This window comes from Pongo abelii, chromosome 2 (assembly GCF_028885655.2).
Source record: "Pongo abelii isolate AG06213 chromosome 2, NHGRI_mPonAbe1-v2.0_pri, whole genome shotgun sequence".
In the NCBI taxonomy this organism is placed as follows: Eukaryota; Metazoa; Chordata; class Mammalia; order Primates; family Hominidae; genus Pongo; species Pongo abelii.
This window is the reverse complement of record NC_085928.1, coordinates 109,676,464-109,698,622: the sequence shown is the minus strand read 5'-3', so window position 1 is coordinate 109,698,622 and position 22,159 is coordinate 109,676,464. Positions and strand designations below refer to the sequence as shown.

At 40.0% G+C, this 22,159-nt stretch overlaps 1 protein-coding gene across 4 annotated transcripts in view; it reads left to right on the top strand.

The window, feature by feature from the left end:
- Positions 1-22,159, top strand: part of KIF15 (kinesin family member 15) — an 89,734-nt gene that overhangs the window by 28,772 nt on the left and 38,803 nt on the right. For all 4 annotated transcript variants that reach the window (XM_024244811.3, XM_063722542.1, XM_024244812.2 and 1 more), the window contains 11 exons: positions 3,554-3,763; positions 6,894-7,019; positions 7,177-7,299; positions 9,964-10,087; positions 11,090-11,166; positions 11,400-11,609; positions 12,449-12,626; positions 14,675-14,816; positions 15,483-15,624; positions 20,529-20,726; positions 21,861-21,968. In XM_024244811.3, the coding sequence (XP_024100579.1) occupies positions 3,554-3,763; positions 6,894-7,019; positions 7,177-7,299; positions 9,964-10,087; positions 11,090-11,166; positions 11,400-11,609; positions 12,449-12,626; positions 14,675-14,816; positions 15,483-15,624; positions 20,529-20,726; positions 21,861-21,968 (1,638 nt within the window). The remainder of the gene's footprint in view (positions 1-3,553; positions 3,764-6,893; positions 7,020-7,176; positions 7,300-9,963; positions 10,088-11,089; positions 11,167-11,399; positions 11,610-12,448; positions 12,627-14,674; positions 14,817-15,482; positions 15,625-20,528; positions 20,727-21,860; positions 21,969-22,159) is intronic.

Below are 22,159 nucleotides of genomic sequence, written 5' to 3'. Positions count from 1 at the left end.
TCAGTCTTTCTTTTTTGTGTGTGTGTGTGTTTTTTTTTTTTTTTGAGTCTCGCTCTGTTGCCAGGCTAGAGTGCAGTGGCATGATCTCGGCTCACTGCAACCTCTGCCTCCCAGGTTCAAGCTATTCTCCTGCCTCAGCCTCCCGAGTAGCTGGGACTACAGGCACGCGCCACCACGCCCTGTTAATTTTTGTATTTTTAGTAGAGACGAGGTTGGCCAGGATGTTCTCGATCTCTTGACCTCGTGATCTGCCTGCCTCAGCCTCCCAAAGTGCTGGGATTACAGGCGTGAGCCACTGCGCCTGGCCCCTTCTGTTTCTTAATGTTTTAGGTGTTTATTGTAAACCACATAGCTATACTTTGCTCTTTTTTTTAACCGCTCATGACAGTATCTTACCTAATTTATTTACATTACTGTATGATTGTTGATATTCTTAGACTGGTTTCTACCATCTTTCTTAGTGTGTTTTGCCTGTTTCATCTAACACTTCCTTCTCTTTTCTTGCCTTTTTGTTTTTGATTCAGTATGCAGCATTATTTATTGAAAAAAACTCTTTTTCCTATTACATTGCCTTTGCATCTTTGGTGAATTGACTGTACACATGGGTTTATATCTAACTGTATTCTGTTCTGTTGATCTATATGTTTCTTTTCATCAATATTAAATGGTCTTGATTATTGCATAACTGGTTGCTAAGTAGTGTTTTTAGATCAGGTAGGGTAAGTCCTCCAACACTGTTCTTTTTAACAGTTATTTTGGTTATTCATTGTCCTTTGCATTTTCATTTACATAGAACCAGTTTGTCAGTTTCTACAAAATAGGCTGCTGGGATTTTGAGTGGGATTGTGTTGAATCTATCAATTATTTTTGGTAGAATTGGCATCTTAACAATATTGAGTCTCCCAATCTATGAACACTCACCAAGTAGTTTTGTTTTTGGTTTTTTATTTTGATTTTTGTAGAAGTATTCAAGCAAACATGCTTGTATTTGCTTTTTCTCCTTATGTTGCACAAGTGACAGCATACTGTGCTATTTTTATACCTTGCCTTTTTTATTTTGGAGACCAAGTCTCGCTGTTTTGCCCAGGCTGGAGTGCAATGGCATGATCTCGGCTCACTGCAACCTCCACCTCCTGGGTTCAAGAGATTCTCCTGCCTCAGCCTCCCGAGTAGTTGGGATTATAGCTGTCTGCCACCACGCCCAGCTAAATTTTGTATTTTTTAGTAGAGATGGGGTTTCACCATGTTTGTCAGGCTGGTCTTGAACTCCTGACCTCAGGTAATCCACCCGCCTTGGCCTCCCAAAGTGCTGGGATTACAGGCGTGAGCCACAGTGCCCGGCCGCTTTTTTAAGATAATAGTATTTTGGAATTTGTCTCAGGTTGGAGGATCTCTCTCTCTCTGTTGTTTTTTGTAGCTGTATGAATGTATCAGATGTATTTAATATGTAATATACAGTATTTAATGTTATAAAAAGAAAGCATAACGTACTATCCAAGAAACATAAAAGATACAAATAGCTGGGCTCAGTGGCTTGCTCCTGTAATCCCAGCCTCTTTGGGAGGCCAAGATGGCGGATCACCTGAGGTCAGGAGTTCGAGACCAGCCTGGCCAACATGGTGAAACCCCGTCTCTACTAAAAATACAAAGAAATTAGTCAGGCATGGTGATGCATGCCTGTACTCCCAGCTACTCTGGAGGCTGAGGTGGGAGGATCGTTTGAGCCTGGAAGGCAGAGATTTCAGTGAGACATGAACATGTCACTACACTCCAGCCTGGGTAACAAAGTGAGACTCTGTCTTAAAAAAAAGAAAAAAGATACAAATAATTTCAGTTTTATACTGTTGCTGATTAATAGGGTTATAACAGCTACGATTTTTTTTTTTTTTTTTTTTTTTTTTTTTAATGAGACAGTCTCTGTCGCCCAGGCTGGAGCGGAATGGCCCGATCTCGGCTCACTGCAACCTCTGCCTCCTGGGTTCAAGCGATTCTCCTGCCTCAGCATCCCAAGTAGCTGGGACTACAGGTGCATGCCACCACACCCGGCTAATTTTTTGTATTTTTAGCAGAGACGGGGTTTCACTGTGTTAGCCAGACTGGTCTTGATCTCCTGACCTCGTGTGATCCACCCACTGGGCCTCCCAAAGTGCTGGAATTACAGGCGTGAGCCACCGTGTCCTGCCAACAGCTATGATTTATTGAGTGAAGGTGCCAAGCACTGTGCTAACTTCTTTTGTGTACATTATTTTACTTAATTTTCAACATGCCCTTTGAGATAAAGATACTAATTTCCCCATTTTACCCTATATATACTGTTACCCTCCTACCCAAAATGTGGTCCTCAGAACATCAGCATCACCTGAGAGCTTGTTAGAAACGCAAAATCTCAGGCCCCACCTCACACTGAATCTGAATCTGAATTTTAACAACATCCATAGATGATTCATATGCACCTAAAACTTATATGTTCTGTTCTATGGGATAGGTACCCATATTCCCATTTTACAAATATGAAGGCTGAGCCTTGAAAAGGTTCAGCCGGCCCCAGACCTCACCTAGTAAATAGTGGAGCCACGGTTTGAACTCATATGCATCTGATTCCAGAGCCTGCATTCTGAACTTTCATGTATCCTGCTTGCCATAGGAAATAGAAGGGAAAAAATACTTTGTAGACCAAAAGCTGACAAAACTTTGGGCTTAAAGATAATTTACAGATTTTTCCTGTCCAGCATTCTCATTTTCTAGGTAAAGAAATGGATTCAGAGAGGTTTTGTGATTTACATTAGGTTAACACAAATAAAGGGTGGCAAAACCAGTTCTAGATCCTATGCACTCTGATTTCCTGTTTGTTCTGTTTCTGTAATGTGGAAAGGGAACACAAAGGAAAGGAAAATAACTTCAGCTTATTCCTTAATGGACCAGTAATCTTTCTCACCACCCTTTACAAATTTCCTACTGATTTTGGTGGCTGTTGTGTACCATTTGGAACTTGGGATAATATAATTTATCTTATAAAGCTAGATAACAATGGAAGGCAATAGATACTCCTCACCCCTGTTCTAAAGAGAAAATATGCTTTGTGTAAATATATTTCTTTTTCCCTATGAAAGTGGATAATTAGCTGTATGTTAGTATTTTTCATAATAAAATGAGTGATTTTCAAGTGCTTATTTTACATTTTAAGTGTACCTACTCTTGTTCCTTTTTTTTTCTCTTTTCCTTTTTTTTTTTAAGATAGGATCTTGCCCTGTTGCTCAGGCTGGAGTGCAGTGGCACAATCATAGCTCACTGCAGCCTTGAATTCCTGAGCTCAAGAGATCTTCCCACCTCAGCTTCCCGAGTAGCTAGGACTACAGGTTCCTGCCACTGTACATAGCAAATTATTATTATTTTTTTTTGTAGAGGTGAGGTCTCACTATGTTGGTCAGGCTGGTCTTGAATTCCTATCCATAAGTGATCCTCCAGACTTGGCCTCCCAAACTGCTAGGATTACAAGCATAAGCCACTGTAACTGGTCCTCTCATTCCTTTTAATATGTTTTCCTTTTGCATAGGTGTTGTCTGGAGGATGGAGGAACAGACGTGTGGCATCAACATCAATGAACAGAGAATCATCTAGGTCTCATGCCGTCTTTACAATTACAATAGAGTCAATGGAGAAAAGTAATGAGATTGTGAATATACGGACCTCCTTACTCAACCTGGTGGATTTAGCAGGATCTGAAAGGCAAAAAGATACCCATGCAGAAGGGATGAGATTGAAGGTAAGAATGAAATTATGGTCTTAAACTTGTGTGTGAGTTCTTACTAGCAGTCAGTACAGTCGTGATGCATAACAATGTCTCAGTCAATGAGGAACTGCATTTATGATGGGGGTCCCTTAAGAGTATAATAGCTATACCACATGGCTTAGGTATGTTGTAGGCTATACCATCTCAGTTTGCATAAGTATATTCTGTGATGCCCCCAAAACAATCAAATTTCCTAACAGCACATTTCTTAAAATGTACCGTTGTTAGCTGGGCGCGGTGGCTCATGCCTGTAATCCCAGCACTTTGGGAAGCTGAGGCAGGTAGATCACGAGGTCAGGAGATCGAGACCATCCTGGCCAACGTGGTGAAATTCCTGTCTCTACTAAAAAAATACAAAAGTCAGCTGGGCGTGGTGATGCGCGCCTGTAGTCCCAGCTACTTGGGAGACTGAGGCAGGAGAATCACTTGAACCTGGGAGGCCGAGGTTGCAGTGAGCTGAGATCGTGCCACTGCACGCCAGCCTGGGTGACAGAGAGAGACTCTGTCTCAAAAAAAAAAAAAAAAATGTATCCCTGTTGTTAACTGATATGTGACCATACCAAGCTAAGTGTTTTGAGGGTGGCAAAGAAATAAGAAATTGTTCCTATTGAAAAGGAACAGAGATTTCTTTTGTGGAACAGTGAACATAGATGGGATAGGGCAAGTCTGTCAGTAGCAAAAATGCTTTAATTCATACCAGAGGGGATAAGGGTACAAGAGACAACAGGGGTCAGAGGAAGAAGGGTGCAATGTGGACTGCTTATGGAACGTGTGGAAAAGAAGTAGTTCTTGACTTGTGAAGGACTTCGGTAGGGAGAGAGAAACAGGAAATGCATGCCTGGCAGGGGGGCATCTCAGGGGTTATTGTGGATGCAGAATGAGTGTAGCATTTGGCATTTCAGCATGGCTCAATGGATGGGTTGATTAGAGAGGCAAGCAGGCCCAGATTATCAAGGACCAGGAGTGCCAGGCCAAGTTCGTACTCAACTCTGCGAACATTGGGAAACACTTAACATTTCTGAGCAACTAAGTGATTCATGAAGAAAGCCTGTTTTATAGAAAATTAGTCATCTGACGCACTGCTGTTAAGATTTTAGAAGGGAGAGCCCACAGAAAAAGATGACCACTTATGCTGTTTAATATTTCAGGTGTGAAGGGTTAAGTATCTAGTCCTAGGCTAAGGTATCAACAGTGGGACCAGAGGTTCTATGTAATATATATTGTCAATATGTGTTTTATATATATATAGTAATATGAATTGTCAATAAAATATTTCTAGAGTCTATAGTTTAGAATATACTTGGGCAAGGGGAGAGGAATTGGAAAGGATGAAGGAAGAGATCTACTTTTTTCTTTAAAAGTGAGGATTTGAGTCGCCTGACCTACATTTGAGGCAGTTTCAGGCAATCTAAAGCTCATATTTTTTTGTTTTGAGACAGTCTCACTCTGTCACCCAGCTGGAGTGCAGTGGCATGATCTCGGCTCACTGCAACCTCTGCCTCTCAGGTTCAAGCAGTTCTGCCTCAGCCTCCCAAGTAGCTGAGATTACCGGCGCCCACCACCACACCCAGCTAATTTTTTGTATTTTTAATAGAGATGGGGTTTCACCATGTTGGCCAGGCTGGTCTCGAACTCCTGACCTCAGGTGATCCACCCTCCTTGTCTTCCCAAAGTGTTGGGATTACAGGCGTTAGCCACCACGCCCAGCCTAAAGCTCATATTTCTATTGAGATAAGAGGCTTAATAAATATAGCATATGGGCTGAGCACGGTGGCTCATGCCTGTAATCCCAGCACTTGGGAGGCTGAGGTGGGAGGATCCCTTGAACCCAGGAGGTCGAGATTGCAATGAGCTGTGATTGTGCCACTGTGCTCCAACCTGGGTGACAGAGTGAGACTCTGTGTCAAGAAAAAGCATATGCTTATAATAGGACATATACCAAGTCTGTTCTAAAATGCTTTATATATATTAATTCATTTAACCTTCCCAACAACTCTGGGAAGTAGGTGCTATTCTTTCTATTTTACAGTTAAAGAAACCGAAGTCACACAGCTAATAAAGGTAGAGCTGAGATTCAAACCGAGCTGCTACAGTACTCTCAACCATGCCACTAACCACCTTTCTGATTTACTGAATGATAACAGCAGTGACTCTGAATTCAGTACATCTTGCATTATAATTTTGACTTTTTCTCTTTTTTGTATACTCCTTCCACTGCAGACCCAGTTTTTAAAATATGCTACCTACAGTAAAAATCTAATGTAACATATTTAGCTCATTTTTTCCCCCCACCAAGCTTCTGTTTTAAAGTAGTTTTTATTATCCTTTACAGAGTTAAACTGAATATTCTCCTCAAATAAGTTCATCAGTGGCTTTGGGGGCTGTATGGGTGAGTTATTAGGCATTATACCCTTAAATATTTTAGCATAAAAGGATTGAAAAAAGTACCTATTAATGCACTACTCTAGCTTTTTTTTCCCTATTTTTTTCTGGTCTTTATCTCTATAGCTCGATTTCAAACTATTACAGTCATGAAGTGACATTAATATTTTTTTCTTTGCATGATTTTTGTGTTTGTCTTTTTTTGTTGTTGTTTTTGAGAGAGGGTCTCACTCTGTCACCCAGGTTGCAGTGCGATGGCACAATCTCAGCTCACTGCAACCTCCACCTCCCAAGCTCAAGTGATCCTCCCACCTCAGCCTCCCAAGTAGCTGGGACTACAGGCGTGTGCCACCATGCCCAGCAGTTTTTTGTATTTCTTTGTAGAGATGGGGTTTCGCCATGTTGCCCAGGCTGGTATCCAACTCCTGAGCTCAAGCAACCTGCCCACCTCGGCCTCCCAAAGTGCTGGGATGACTAGTGTGAACCACAGTGCCAGCCTGTGTTTGTCTTCTAATACTAAAATTACAGTGTACATCAAATAGGAAAAGGTTAGGGATAGTTCAGCACTTCTTTTTTGTTTGTTGAATAGTTGTTCTTTATTAACATTGTCCCTGACTTGCCTTTTCATCCAAAATTTTCCTCTGCTAGATATGTTTTCATTCAAAATACCAAAGAGTAACCAATGTACCTACATTTTTGTTCTTTTCCGTCAACACCTTAGGAAGCAGGTAACATAAATCGATCATTGAGCTGCCTGGGCCAAGTGATTACTGCACTTGTCGATGTGGGTAATGGAAAACAGAGACATGTTTGCTACAGAGACTCCAAACTTACCTTCTTACTACGGGTAAAGTAGATCCTTGGGTTCCTGGGCACCTTTTGGTTATGCTGAAGTTGATAGTGGAACAATCTCTCAGCCTTGGTGGCAAGAGTATACATTTTCTTTGCTTAAAAAGATCTTGTGATTTCTGACCAAAAATGTGTTCATTCCTATCATTAAATAGGATTCCCTTGGAGGTAATGCCAAAACAGCCATAATTGCAAATGTTCATCCTGGATCTAGGTGTTTTGGGGAAACCCTATCAACACTTAACTTTGCTCAAAGAGCCAAGCTGATTAAAAACAAGGTAAAATACTGGCGTATACTTCATTAAATAAATGAGAAAAATACTAAAGCTTGCAGTATGCCATTTTTGTGATTGCCCTAATATTAACATTAACTTTTATTTATTTCTCATTGTATGCAAAATTTCTATTTTATCTTTCCTACCCTTCTATATCACACATGTAATTAGAGACCTAGGTTAGATCTTATGATTGTTATTGCTTGACTAGTTTTTTCTCTTTTTTTTGAGACATAGTCTTGCTGTGTCACCCAGGCTGGAGTGCAGTGGTGCAAACACAGCTCACTCTAGCCTCAACTTCCTGGGCTCAAGAGATCCTCCTGCCTCAGCCTCCTGCGTAGCTGGAACTACAGGCATGCAACACCATGCCAGGCTAATTTTTTTATTTTTTTAATTTTTATTTTATTTATTTTTTATTAATTTTTTTTTTTTGAGACAGAGTCTTGCTCTGTCTCCCAGGCTAGAGTGCAGTGGCGTGATCTCGACTCAGCTGGGACTACAGGCGCCCACCACCACGCCTGGCTAATTTTTTGTATTTTTTAGTAGAGACGGGATTTCACTGTGTTAGCCAGGATGGTCTCAATCTCCTGACCTCGTGATCCGTCTGCCTTGGCCTTAATTTTTTTATTTTTTTGTACAGGCAAGGTCTCACTTTTTTGCCCAGGCTAGTCTCAAACTCCTGGGTTCAAGCAATCCTCCTGCCTCATCCTTTCGAAGTGCTGGGATTACAGGTGTGAACCACTGTACCCAGCTGACAAATTTTTTCTTAAGGGAAAGCAAATTAAGTATGTGGGTCTTTCCTCCTGCCAACAGCCAATCAGTTCTGCAGCAGACATCAGCTGGGTGTCGTCTGATTCAGTTCCATTCTGACAGTTTATGTCTGGAGATAGGGTGAGATCTCACAGGTTCAGGGCTCAGTCCTACAAGACTGCTCCCAACTTCTGATGCCAATTGCAAGCCCCAGCTTGTCCTATCGTGCTTTCAGACCAACTGGCTGTAAATCAGGAGGTCCATGTTGCCCCTTTCCCTGGGTGAATCAGAAGATTATAGATGTAGTCATTTATTTTATTTCCTTGGACTATGGAGTACTAGTAAGATGAGGAGGAAAAATCATTAGAGCTTCCTGACCCTAAGTCTCTTAAGATTTACTAGAAGTCTTTGGAGATTATACTGCAGCAATAATTAGAATTATGAAGTCACTGATGGGACAGTGATGTCAGAAGTACAGTAGTACCTTGTAATGAGGCTGGCCATAAGAATCAGAAGCAACCGGAAATGGCTGCTTAACACACAAAAGAACCAAACCAAGAGCCTTCTACTAGTCACTCTCAATGGTAAGCCCTTTGCAGCCTATCAGTGGAAAGTGCCAGAATATCTGGGACTTGTTTAAGGATGTGCTATTTAAATTTTTCCGTGAGTAAATTGGGCTTACAGCAAGAATACAGAAGACCTTGGGGCTGTCACAGGGTGTTTTTTCCTTGCTGGAGTATTGGGTATTTCACAACTGAGTCCTCTGACCTGGTTGGTACTCAGCTGTTGGCACTTGTTATCACCCTTTAGGCTTTGTGGACCTTTTTAAAGATTTAATTTTTTAATTTTTGAGATAGAGTCTCACTCTGTCAACAGGCTGGAGTGCAGTGGCGCGATCTTGGCTCACTGCAACCTCCGCCTCCTGGGTTCAAGTAATTCTCCTGCCTCAGCCTCCCGAGTAGCTGGGACTACAGGCGCGTGCCACCACGCCCAGCTAATTTTTTGTATTTTTAGTACAGACAGCGTTTCACCATGTTAGCCAGGATGATCTCGATTTCCTGACCTCGTGATCCGCCCACCTTGGCCTCCCAAAGTGCTGGGATTACAGGCGTGAGCCACCATGCCTGGCCAACTTTATTTTTGTAGCAGTTTTAGGTTCACTGCAAAATTGAACAGAAAGTACAAAGAGATCTCATATATTCCCTGTCACCACACATGCCACACATGTGTGACCTCCCCCACTCTTGACATCCTGCCGCACAGTGGCACATTTTGTTTGTGAGTCCTTTAGCCTTTTAGAAGTTGTCCTAAATAAGACATTTCTTTAAGAAAATGAAGATAATCATTTACTGTGGTAAAAAATTAAAAAAAAAAAAAAAAAGGAAGTGTCAAACCAACCCCTCCTTCCAAGAGGGCTGTTAAAAAATAAAGGTTGGATTCCTCTGGAGAAGGTTGCTTCTGCCGAGCTCAAGCCAGCCCTGCAAGTCATCGTGCACTTAGAGGCTAGGCTCCTTCCCCATAGGGAGCTAGGAAAGAAGGGAAATGATACTCATTGAGGTGTTGGCTCTTCTCCATTGGGAGGGTGGGGGAAGGCTGTCGTTCTCAGGGAAAGAAGTATTAGGTGAACACACCCGGATGCTAAGGGTGACCCAGCCTAACAGCTCAGGGCTAGTCAGCTGGGGGGCAGAAAGCCTGGCTGGGGCTGTCTCTCTCTCTGGCTCCAGGTCTGAAGGCACAAGAAAAGGAAGCTTCCTCCCCACTTGAGCACACTGTGATTCCTGTGTCCTTTAGACTATGAGGTGGTCGTGAAGTTTTGTTTGATGTTCATCACTACAAATCATACCAAACAAATGTAAACACAGGACTGTACTACTCAAAAAGCATTATTTTAATGCTTTTTAAAAAATTCCTGAACAGGCAGTAGTAAATGAAGACACCCAAGGAAATGTGAGCCAGCTCCAAGCTGAAGTGAAGAGACTCAAAGAACAACTGGCGGAGCTTGCTTCAGGACAGACACCACCAGAAAGCTTCCTGACCAGAGGTAGGATGAGCACGCTGTCGTTTATCTTGGGGAAGACTGTATACAAATAATAGTTTAAGACCCTTGGTGATAGACACAACATAATAAGGCAACCCAAATTTTTCTACAGGTATCTCTTTCTGCTTATTTCTCCTATATAGGAACATAGTGGTTTGTTTGTAATCAGATACAGATACCATAGGCAGTGAGAAGGGGGAATTAAAATAATTTTAAATAATCTATAATAAGTGCTAAAAAGAGATTAATTTCATTTAAATCTACTTCTATGTAGCATATGTAATCTATATATGTTTACTATAGGATAAAAGAGACTTATTTTTCTTCAAAGAATAGCTAGTAGAGAATTAATTAACTGGAAATCCATAAAGGCAAGAGGGTGAATTATTAACAGATCTTAAGAGGTGCACAGCACCCTGGGACTCCTCTAATTTTTTAAAAAATCTACTTCTACTTCTGTTACACCATGTGTAATCTATTGTGCATATTAAGTAAATAAAGAGAAACTTATTCTTTGAAGAACAACTAATATGTAGAATGGTTAATTTGAAATCCATAATCTAGTGATGACAGTCTCATTTTTTTTTTTTTTTTGAGACGGAGTCTCTCTTTGTCACCCAGGCTAGAGTGCAGCAGTGTGATCTCAGCTCACTGCAACCTCCACCTCCTGGGTTCAAGTGATTCTCCTGCCTCAGCCTCCTGAGTAGCTGTGACTACAGACCCACGCCACCACGCCCAGCTAATTTTTTTGTATTTTTAGTAGAGATGGTGGGGGGGGGGTCTCACCATGTTGGCCAGGCTGGTCTGGAACTCCTGACCTCAAGTGATCCGTCTGCCTCAGCCTCCTAAAGTGCTGGGATTATAGGCATGAGCCACCGTGCCCGGCCACAGTCTCATTCTTTTAGATTAGTTGAGAGCAGTCAATTAAAGGCTATCTGTTCTCTTGGTTTTGCAATGTGTTAAATATTTTTTTTCATCTTCCCTTTCTTATTGGATCAATTACAGACAAAAAGAAGACTAACTATATGGAGTATTTCCAGGAAGCAATGTTATTCTTTAAGAAATCTGAACAGGAAAAGAAGGTAGGAAATGGAATTAGTAATAAAGGAGATTCAAGATAGTTTTTTGCTGTGTGGTTTTTATTGCCTTACTGAGTGAAATAAATAATACCAAGTCAATAAAGTAATGGAAGGCTATAAAAATCAAATTTTGCCTTTAAGATTAAATGTGAAATTAGTATTTGTTGCTGGACTTATGAAAATTTAGGGAAGTCGAATTATTTTTCATGTTTAACCAAATTATTAATTTATTTAAGTCTCTGATAGAAAAAGTTACCCAATTAGAAGACCTCACCCTCAAAAAGGAAAAATTTATTCAATCTAATAAAATGATTGTGAAATTCCGAGAGGATCAAATAATACGCTTGGAAAAGCTCCACAAGGAATCCCGGGGAGGTTTTCTGCCTGAGGAGCAGGATCGTTTGCTCTCAGAATTAAGGGATGAGATTCAAACTCTGCGAGAACAAGTGAGTATAGGGCATCTATAATATTTCTAAAAATAAAAGAAGTTCAAAGCAAATCTAAATTTGTCAGCAAGTACTTGTTCTTTAATACAATGGAAATTGTTTTAAGTGAATTCTTCTGACAGTGTGATTGCATAATTCCTTTACCTGCCTTTTTAAAATAGTTAAAGGGAAGAGAAGGGGAAAAGGAAGAAGTTGTGGCGACATTGCTACATAGTATGCTACTCTAGCAGGCCATGCAGAATTTCACCCAGTGGGCAGTTGTGGTTATTTGAGTCAGTAGGCTCTTTAGAGTTGTGCCTTTTAAAGTTTTTGTTGTTTTTCCTTTTCCTTAGGGAGAATGGATAGGTCATACAGGTACATTGTGGGAAAACCCAAAATCTCTTATCAGCTTCTTGTTTGTCTCTCTGGAGTTTTTAATGAATATTTAAACTAATATGGGTGGATATTTTTACTTTTGTTTCTCCTGTACACTTTTTTGCACTTTGCCTTTTTCAGTTAATCTTGGTTAACAAGATTAATTTGGTCCTTGTTCTTTTCAGTGTGTTGATTTAACTAGTCTCCTTTGCATGAAAAGCCTGCCACAGTGTACACCCTTGTGCTTACCTCCTTAGGTGGGTGAACATTTCAAGGGTCTAGACTCCAACTGAGAATAGCAGAGTTACAGGACATGCATATTTTCAAACTGATCACAAATGCCAAGTTGCTTTCCACGGTGGTTGCAGAAGGGTACCACCAGTAGTGCAGGTGCATACCTAGTTTTCTAATGGCTTTTTAGAGGAACTAATTCACTAAGGAAATGTTTATAAATATATAATGCATGTAATTCTTCTATGTCACAGATAGAGCACCACCCCAGAGTTGCAAAGTATGCTATGGAAAATCATTCCCTCAGGGAGGAGAATAGAAGACTGAGATTATTAGAGCCTGTGAAAAGAGCTCAAGAAATGGATGCCCAGACCATTGCAAAACTAGAAAAAGCTTTCTCTGAAATAAGTGGCATAGAGAAAAGTGACAAAAGTAAGAAATGATTGTTGTATATACATGCCATATGGGAAGGGGCTGTTTTAAAGAGCATTTTTAGTGCCTTGTGACTAGGGTCTTCATTTTAGCCTCCAGGCCTGCTATGCTAATGTCTTATACACATATTCTTTTATGTTATAGAAAGGTATTTACTAAACTTTTTTTTTGGTCAAAAATCACAGAGCATAAACTATGTAAGCTAATAGATATAACAAGAAAATACTCATTGTATTTGTTTTATTGATAAAAAGATTGATTCAGATACTACATTAAATTTTTACTAAATTTTCCTGTTTAAAGTATTTGAAATGAAAAGTGTTTAACTAATCAAACGTGAATAAAAATAGAGTTGAAATGTTTATCAATCTAATTAGGCCTGTGCAGTATAAGAGATGTAGAAAGGTCAGACTCATAGCACAGTGTTTGGGTCCTGATGTGTTTGGGTCCTGGTGTTGTGGTTACCAATGTATGCACTCTCTAGTTACATACTACTTTCATAAGTTTGCATACTATGTGAAAAGTGGTTTAGTTATTACTAAATCTGCCTTACAGTCTTGACAACTGTTGGTGTTCATACCCTGGGATTTGGTAACAAAGTCTGTGTTTGCCCCAGTCTTAGAGTTAATATTTTCATGGTCTTTTATCATAGACTTGGCCTTGGTTTCCTTTTAGGTTGAAATTGAGAAAGTTCTAATGTTTTTATTCTGCATTCATAAAGAAGACTGTCTCTTTGCTTTTTAAAATTTCATTTTTTAAGCCTTCTTCCATTCTGTTATGACTGAATAGAATAATCAGAGTCACAGTAACTGGGTTGGGGAGAGACTTAAGATACTAGATGCAAAATTACTATCAGGTTTTCTGTTGTTTTTTTTTTGAGATGGAGTCTCACTCTGTCACCCAGGCTGTAGTGCAGTGGTGTGATCTCGGCTCACTGCAACCTCCACCTCCTGGATTCAAGCGATTCTCCTGCCTCAGGCTCCCTCCTGGGATTACAGGCACACACCACCACACTGAGCCAATTTTTGTATTTTTGGTAGAGATGGGGTTTCACCATGTTGGCCAGGCTGGTCTTGAACTTCTGGCTTCAAATGATCCACCCACTTCGGCCTCCCAAAGTGCTGGGATTACAGATGTGAGCCCGCATGCCTGACTTAGGTTTTCTGTTTTATTTAAACTACTTTTCCCTACAGTGCCCTTTATTTTGTTGGCCATTTTGTTTTGGCCTCCATAATACCTTGACTTACTCCTTTCAGGAGATACTAATGTCTGGATCTCATCAGTTTCTAAACATTGATCATTCTCTAAGCAACTTTTACATGATCTTTTCCCACACCGAAACTCAGTGGACTCTCTTCAACATATTCAGTGTTCTAGGCATTTCCTGAAAATTAATATTTTCTACCTGGTAGATGATACCAGGTTCTTACAACCTGCTGCCCTTGCTATTTGTTTCCTTTTCTAAATAATTCCTTAGCTGTTAACATTAGCTGCTAGCACTAATTCCTACAAGATTCACTGGCTGCTGTTTCTCTGTCTAGCATTAGGCGTGCCACACTTTCGTCATTGTTTGTTCTTTCTCCTAATGGGAAAGGTGTTGCCTTAACTACACTTCTCCATCCTGTGGCATCTGCTTCTTAAACATGACTTCTAATCCCCTTTGGCACACTGTGTCACATCCTGTGCCTTCTGCTGAGTTATAAGCTTTTGTATTTTAGGGCTCACTTTCCAACCCATTTCTCATTTTTCCTCCTTGTGGCCCAAAATTGATACCTGACAGAGAACTTAGAAAATGTGTCCTGTTATTTTTGTTTGTCAAACACTGAAGTTGTAAAGCTAGGCATGGTGGCATGCACCTGTAGTCCCAACTATTTCGGAGGCTAAAGCAGGGGGTTCACTTGAGACCAGAATTTGGGGCTTTAGTACACTATGATCATGCTTGTGAATAGCCACTGCACTCTAGCCTGGGCAACATAGTGTGGCCCTGTCTCAAAAAAAAAAAAAAAAAAAAAAAAAAAAAAAGACTGAGATTGTTTTCTTATTAACAGATCAGCAAGGATTTTCTCCTAAAGCTCAGAAAGAGCCATGTTCGTTTGCAAACACTGAGAAGTTAAAAGCACAACTCCTGCAAATTCAGACAGAGCTGAATAATTCAAAGCAAGAATATGAAGAATTCAAAGAACTTACTAGGTAAAGTCTAAATACACATGCGTGCACACTTATTTTCTTTTAGTGTTCATTTGCTGTAGTGTTAATATTGATAATTCAATTGGGCATTTTACTTTAAATATTAAACTGTCATAGTAGCAACTACTTTGACATGAAGAAAAAGCATGCTTCTAGCTCTTTACTAATATATTCAATGAACTAGATAATACAGGTGTCTTAAGCAGTTTTTTCCTGTTGAGAGTCTATTGAACTTGCATAGTAAATTATTTAAATTTAAGTTTGATAATCAGAGTTGTTAAGATTTTTAGGAAGTATAGGTTTGTTAATATTCCTACTTGATTCTCATTATGTAAAAACAAAGATAAATCATATTCATAACTAAAATCAATCTTACCCTAAAATATAAACAAATGTTTGGTTCAAAAATGACATATCACATATGATATAATCATGGACTATTTGTTTGGGCTTTTGAATTTGAGCTCTACCATTTACTAGTTGAATCCCTTAAACAGTCTCTGAGCTGTAGTTTAGTGAACTGGAGAATGACGGGAATAATCTGAGAGAATAGATAATATCTCTGATTTAGAGATAACTATAAAGTTCTGTGAGAGCATAAACTGTAAAGTACTCTATAAATGTTTGACATTACTTACCTGAAATACTCCGTTTTACAATATCTATTAGGAAAAGGCAGCTAGAATTGGAATCAGAGCTACAGTCTTTGGAAAAAGCGAACCTTAATCTTGAAAACCTTTTGGAAGCAACAAAAGCCTGCAAGCGGCAAGAAGTTTCTCAGCTGAATAAAATTCATGCTGAAACACTTAAGGTAGGTCATCTGAACAATACTTCCACCTTAAATCAGTGCAATGTCATTTTATTAATAATGGAGAGAGTCTGCATGGTCTATCTCCAGACGCAGATGACATCCCATGCAGTTAATTAACACCGGTGTCACCCTGGTCCTTGGGTTACTGTTAGCAACCCCTGATGTATCCCCCCAGTGGTAGGGTGGGGTAGGAAAGAATTCAGCATTTGAAATCAAATTCGAATGTGCCGTTAACTTTAGTCAGGGTTTCCTAACTTCTGAGCCTTATCTTTCTTTTCTCTAAATTGGAAATAAAGGTAATTTACTTGCAGAGTTTTAGAGTACTTAAGTGAGATAGATAAGCTGCCTGGTACCTTGTAGATATCAGTAAAATGGCAGCTGTTGCTACAATATAACATGTCCTCAAAGTTTTCAGTAGAATAGAAACCCTAATGGGCAAAGACTGCTAAGGGATCACAGGTGCCACAAAACGAGAGGGTTTTGTCCTAAATAACCACATCCCTCATAAAAGAAAAAAAAAATGTGTGAACAACTGAGAATGAGGAGAGAGAAAGGAAGTACACAAGGAAAACAAAAGGTTGAGGAGGTGATACTGATTTCAGCTTTTGTATCCAGTTTTCTGAAGGTTAAAAAATTTTTTCCTTAGCTGGGTATGGTGGTGCAGGCCTGTAGTCCCAGCTATTTGGGAGGCTGAGGCAAGAGGATTGCTTGAGCCCAGGAATTCAAATCCAGCTTGAATTCAAGTTTTTTTCTTTTGTTTTCTTTTTTTTTTTTTTTTTTTTTAAAGACAGAGTCTTGCTCTGTCGGCCAGGCTGGAGTGCAGTGGCGTGATCTCAGCTCACTGCAACCTCTGCCTCCCAGGTTCAAGCGATTATCCTGCCTCAGCCTCCGGAGTAGCTGGGATTACAGGCGCCTGCCACCATGCCCGGCTAATTTTTGTATTTTCAGTAGAGATGGGGTTTCGCCATGTTGGCCAGGCTGTTCTCGAACTCGTGACCTCGTGATCTGCCCGCCTCAGCCTCCCAAAGTGCTAGGATTACAGGCAAGAGCCACTGCGCCGGCCTCAAGTTCTTTTCAGTAAAAGAAAGAAATAGAGAAGACAGAAAACCTTTCCTTATATGTCTTAGAATATAAATAGATGTTTATTTATAATGATTATTTTTAGTAGTGGTGCTTTTTGTGTCACTTAATGGAAGACTACTTGTATTCATTTGAATAGGTAATTTATGTGACTGAAATTTTCTTTTCTTTTTTTTTTGAGACGGAGTTTTACTCTTGTTGCCCAGGCTGGAGTGCAGTGGCACGATCTTGGCTCACTGCAACCTCTGCCTCCTGGGTTCAAGCGATTCTCCTGCCTCTTGCCACCCGAGTAGCTGGGATTCCAGGCGCCTGCCCCCACACCCAGCTGATTTTTGTATTTTTAGTAGAGACGAGGTTTCACCATGTTGGCCAGGCTAGTCTCGAACTCCTGACCTCAGGTGATCGGCCTGTCTCGGCCTCCCAAAGTGCTGGAATTATAGGTGTGAGCCACCGCACCCAGCCTGTGACTGAAATTTTCAAAGGTATTTAGTAGCAAATCTCTTCGCTTCCGTTGTCTTTCCAGCCAACCAAGAACTGGAGGCAATCAGTGTCACCAAGTCAATCGATGTCACCAAGTATTTTCTCACTTTACACAAATGGTAGCATAACATAAACATCATTCTACAGCTTGAGGGGGTGTGTGTGTGTGTGTGTTTGTGTTTGTGTGTGTGTTTTAAAGCAATATTTTAGAGTTTGTCCCATGTCTGCAGGGGAAAAAATGTTCTCCCCTTTTTTGTTTCTGTTTTGGTTTTTTATTTGTTTTGGCAGCGGCTCAAGAATGTTATGTGGGTATATAATGATTTATTCAACCTGGAAAATGCTGGGTTTTTTCCTATACAGGTAGAAATATTTTTAAAAATTATTTTTAAATTTTGATTTATTTATTTATTTTTGGTTTTGTTTTTTAGAGACAGGGTCTTGCTCTGTCACTCAGGCTGGAGTGCAGTGGCATGATCATGGCTCACTGCAGCCTTGAACTCCTGGCTTCAAGCGATCCTCCTGGGAGCCTCAGCCTCCCAGAGCACTAGGATTACAGGTGTGAGCCACCGTGCCTGACCAGAATTTTTTTTTACTGTTGCTTTTTTAAAAAGGTGGTCTTTGAAGTTTTTGTAAGAAATTATTGAAAAATACTTGCAGAATACTGCCAAATGTTTTATAATTCTGTGTCTGTAGCCCCTTAGCACAATAGAATTATACAGCTTGAAGCACCATGGCATTCTAGTCCTACTTCTTCCTTTTATGACTGAGCAAACAGGACTCAGAGGATTAGAAGGTTTGCCAGGAAGGGCATAGCAATTCAGAGCCTTTGTTGTTGTTTTAGTTGGACAACTACTATATGAATACATTCTCTTTGTTTAGAAGAAAAATACATATTTCAAGTTAAAATTCCTTTTCAGCATCACTTCCAATTTGGATCTAATCTAATCCTTTGTCCCCACAATCCTTGGAGGTAGTTTAGTCCTTTTTCTTAGCCTTTTTGTAACGTTAATATATACAGACTGAGAAAACACAGAGTTGTTTCCTAGATTGTTTATTGTTTTGCTTTTTTTTTTAAAAAAAATCATTCTTCATATGTTATTCCACAATATGCTTTTGTTAATTCAGGGATATGCCTTAGATCTTTCCACATTAACTGGTACCTAGAGCCTTATTTGGATATGAGGCTCAAGGAAGATGAGCCTCATATGGATTTGAGGCTCAAGGAATATGAGCCTCATACCAGTTAACGTGAGGCTCAAGGGATATGAGCCTCATACCAGCTAATGTGGAAAGATCCAAGGCATCTCCCTTGAGGGACAGAAGAATTATAGAGCTTGAATTATAGAGCTTGAAGCACCATGAGGGATATCCCCTTGAGGGATATGCCTTGGATCTTTCCATATTAACTGGTACCTACCTCATTTTAACCCTAGGTTTCTATGGCTTAAGTAGATGGTTTCCAGTGCATGCATTCTCTGGGGGTGGATTCCGTTAAAGGAGAAGTGGTCATTTTAGGATGTCTTAGCATTTGAGTGAGTCAAACTGAAGCTCCCTCCCAGTGCCCTGTTCCCGCAGCATAGATGCATAGATGCACTCCTTTCCCAGCACTGTCCGCAGGAACTGGCATTGTCAGGCTTGTTAATGTTTGACCATCTGATGGGTAAAAAATGAGATCTTGCTGTTAAGGTTTTAATTCTCATTTCTCTAATTTCAAATATCTTTTCATATGTTCATGTCCATTTGTATATCCTATTCCCTGAAAAGAAAGAGAAAAACTATTGTTTTTTATATTTTTCTTCAGATTTTGTTTTTATATAATAAGCATTTGTTTGTTAGGTATACTGCCAATATATTCCTCCATCATGTTGCTTGTCTTTCATCTTTGCATGTGATGCTTTTGTTATATAGAAGTTTTATATTTTTGATGTAGCCAGGTTTATTGACCTTTTATCTTTATGACTTTTTTGCCTTTAATTTTGCTTTACATTGAGGTGTTTGTGTATCCACTGTTATTCTTTTGAATGGTATGAGAAAGGGATTTAACTTAAAAATAAATAATACAGCTAGGCATAGTGGCTCACATCTGTAATCCTAACACTTGGGGAGGCAGAAGCGGGAGGATTGCTTGAGTCTAGGAGTTCAAGACCAGCCTGAGCAACATAGTAAGACCCTACCTCTCCAAAAAAAAAAAAAATTTAAATTAGCCAGGCATGGTGGCGTGCAGCTTTGGTCTGAACTACTCCTGATACCTAAAATTTCCACAGAAAAAGTATTCTATTTCTGGGCTGGGTGTGGTGGCTCATGCCTGTAATTCTAGCACTTTGGGAGGCCAAAGTGGGCAGATCACTTGAGGCCAGGAGTTGGAGACCAGCCTGGCCAACATGGTGAAACCCCATCTCTACTAAAAATACAAAAATTAGCCAGGCGTGGTGGTGTGTGCCTGTAGTCCCAGCTACTTGGGAGGCTGAGGCAGGATAATTGCTTGAACCTGGGAGGCGGAGGTTGTGGTGAGACAAGATTACACCACTGCACTCCAGCCTGGGCAACAGAACAAGACTCTGTCTCAAAAAATAATAATAATTCTATTTCTGGACTTTGTATTTCCTCCCAGTGTTCTATTTGAATGTACATAAGCTAATGTACTGTTTTAATATAATGTACTGTAATGTAATGCACTATTTTAATGACAATACTCCCATACCCCTATGTATTTTTATATCAGATGGGGAAGTCTTCCTAATTTGTTCTTTTTCTTTTTATTTTTTTGAGAGACAGGGTCTCAGTCTGTCACTCAGGCTGGAGTGCAAAGGTGTGATAATAGCTCACTGCAACCTAGAACACCTGGGCTCTGGGGATCCTCCTGCCTCAGCTTCCCAAGTAGCTGGGACTGCAGGCCCGGGACACCATGCCCAGCTAATTAAAATGATTTTTTTTTTTTGGTAGAGACAGGATCTCACTATGTTGCCTAGCCTGGTCTTGGACTCCTGGCCTCAAGTGATCCTCCCCTTCTCAGCCTCCCACAGTGTTGGGATTATAGCCATGAACCACCGTGCCTGGCTTGTTCTTTTTAATTGTCTTGTCTCTTCTTGTACATTTATTCTTTGTATGAAAATAGATATCAGCTCATTAAGTTTATTTTTAAAAATTGTATTAGAATTTTGCTTGGAACTGCATTGAATTGATAAATTTATTTCCACTTGAGCATTTTTGTACTGTGTCTCAAGGGCACTTTTTCCTTTCTTTTCATGAATAGTATTTCAATTTTATCCTCTCTATTCACAAAATTATTAAATATGCCCTTTTAAATATGTGCTAATGTTTTCCATAATCATTTTTTGCTGCAGATTATAACTACACCAACCAAGGCCTACCAACTTCGTTCCCGACCAGTACCAAAATTAAGCCCTGAAATGGGAAGCTTTGGCTCTCTATACACTGAGAATTCTAGCATATTAGATAATGATATATTAAATGAGCCAGTTCCACCTGAGATGAATGAACAAGCTTTTGAGGCCGTTTCTGAAGAGCTTAGAACAGTGCAGGTAATGTTTTGTTCTAGAAAAAATAAGTAACTGGACATCCATTTAAATACATTTGCTTTGTTATTTTAATTCCCTAAAGTTACAGTGTTCAAAAGTGCTTAGTATTAAAATCATATCTTTTTAAGTGTGGGTTTATAATCATTCCTAGATTGGAAATCAGCTCACTTTTGCTTTTTGTCTCTACATTACAATCTTTAGCAAGTCATTCTCCATGGCCTTTGGTTCCCTAGTGTATAAAATGACCAGTTGGCCGCTAGCTCCAAGTTCCAGAACTGGTTTATATAGCAAAGTGCTGTATCTGCTAAAGAAAGTTAAAAGAGGCCGGGCGTGGTGGCTCACGCTGTAATCCCAGCACTTTGGGAGGCCGAGGCAGGCATATCACGTGAGATCAAGAGTTTGAGACTAGCCTGACCAACATGGTGAAACCCCGTCTCTACTAAATAGGCAAAATTAGCCGGGTGTGGTGGTGCATGCTTGTAATCCCAGCTACTCGGGAGGCTGAGGCAGGAGAATTGCTTGAACCTGGGAGGCGGAGGTTGCAGTGAGCCGAGATCACGCCACTGCACTCCAGCCTGGGCAACAAGAGCGAAACTGTCTCAAAAAAAAGAAAGTTAAAAGAATCTTATTATAGATCAAATTTTAGACAGCTTTTAGTATATTTGAAATAATGTGAAATTTGATTATTCCAGAATTTTTATGGTTTGTTAATTTTTTTAATAAGGCTTTCTACTGTCCAGTAAAACTTGGAGTGGGCCAGACCACCCCAAACCCCAGTATTTTGTCCTTTCCAGGCCATGGAGGTAACCGCTTGCAGCCCTGAGGAAGCTTCTTAGAAGTCTCAAGATGGCTCTATCATTTAATCCAGGATTTTAATTTTAATCACTTCTTTCCTTTGTATTTCAAAGTGTCTACTTTAATGGACCACAAGTGTAAATCTGAAACATTAGCAATCATTTAGTATATAACTTTTTGATGTTGTTTTCTGGCTCCAAACAGGCCTTTGATACCTTTGTTCATATGAGGTTTTGAATTTATTTTGTTTTGTTTTGTTGTCTCTTTAATGCAGAAGAAATGGTGGAATGTTTGAGAATTCCATTAAAATAAATTTTGATGACTGAAGTTTTTGTGTTGCAGGAACAAATGAGTGCTCTTCAAGCCAAATTGGATGAAGAAGAGCATAAAAACCTAAAGCTTCAGCAGCATGTTGACAAACTGGAACATCATTCTACCCAAATGCAGGAGGTGAGACCAAGAGCACAGCCTCAGAAAATGTATGAAGTACCGTCAAATGTTTCCTTGAGGAAGCATCCTCAAGCATCCTCAAACATCCTTGAGTATGCATGAAACATACTCAGAGAGTATCACAGAAAGAAAATGTTGTCACATGGCCTTAATGAAGGCTTATTTGAGCTGTATTCTCTACCTTGTTACTT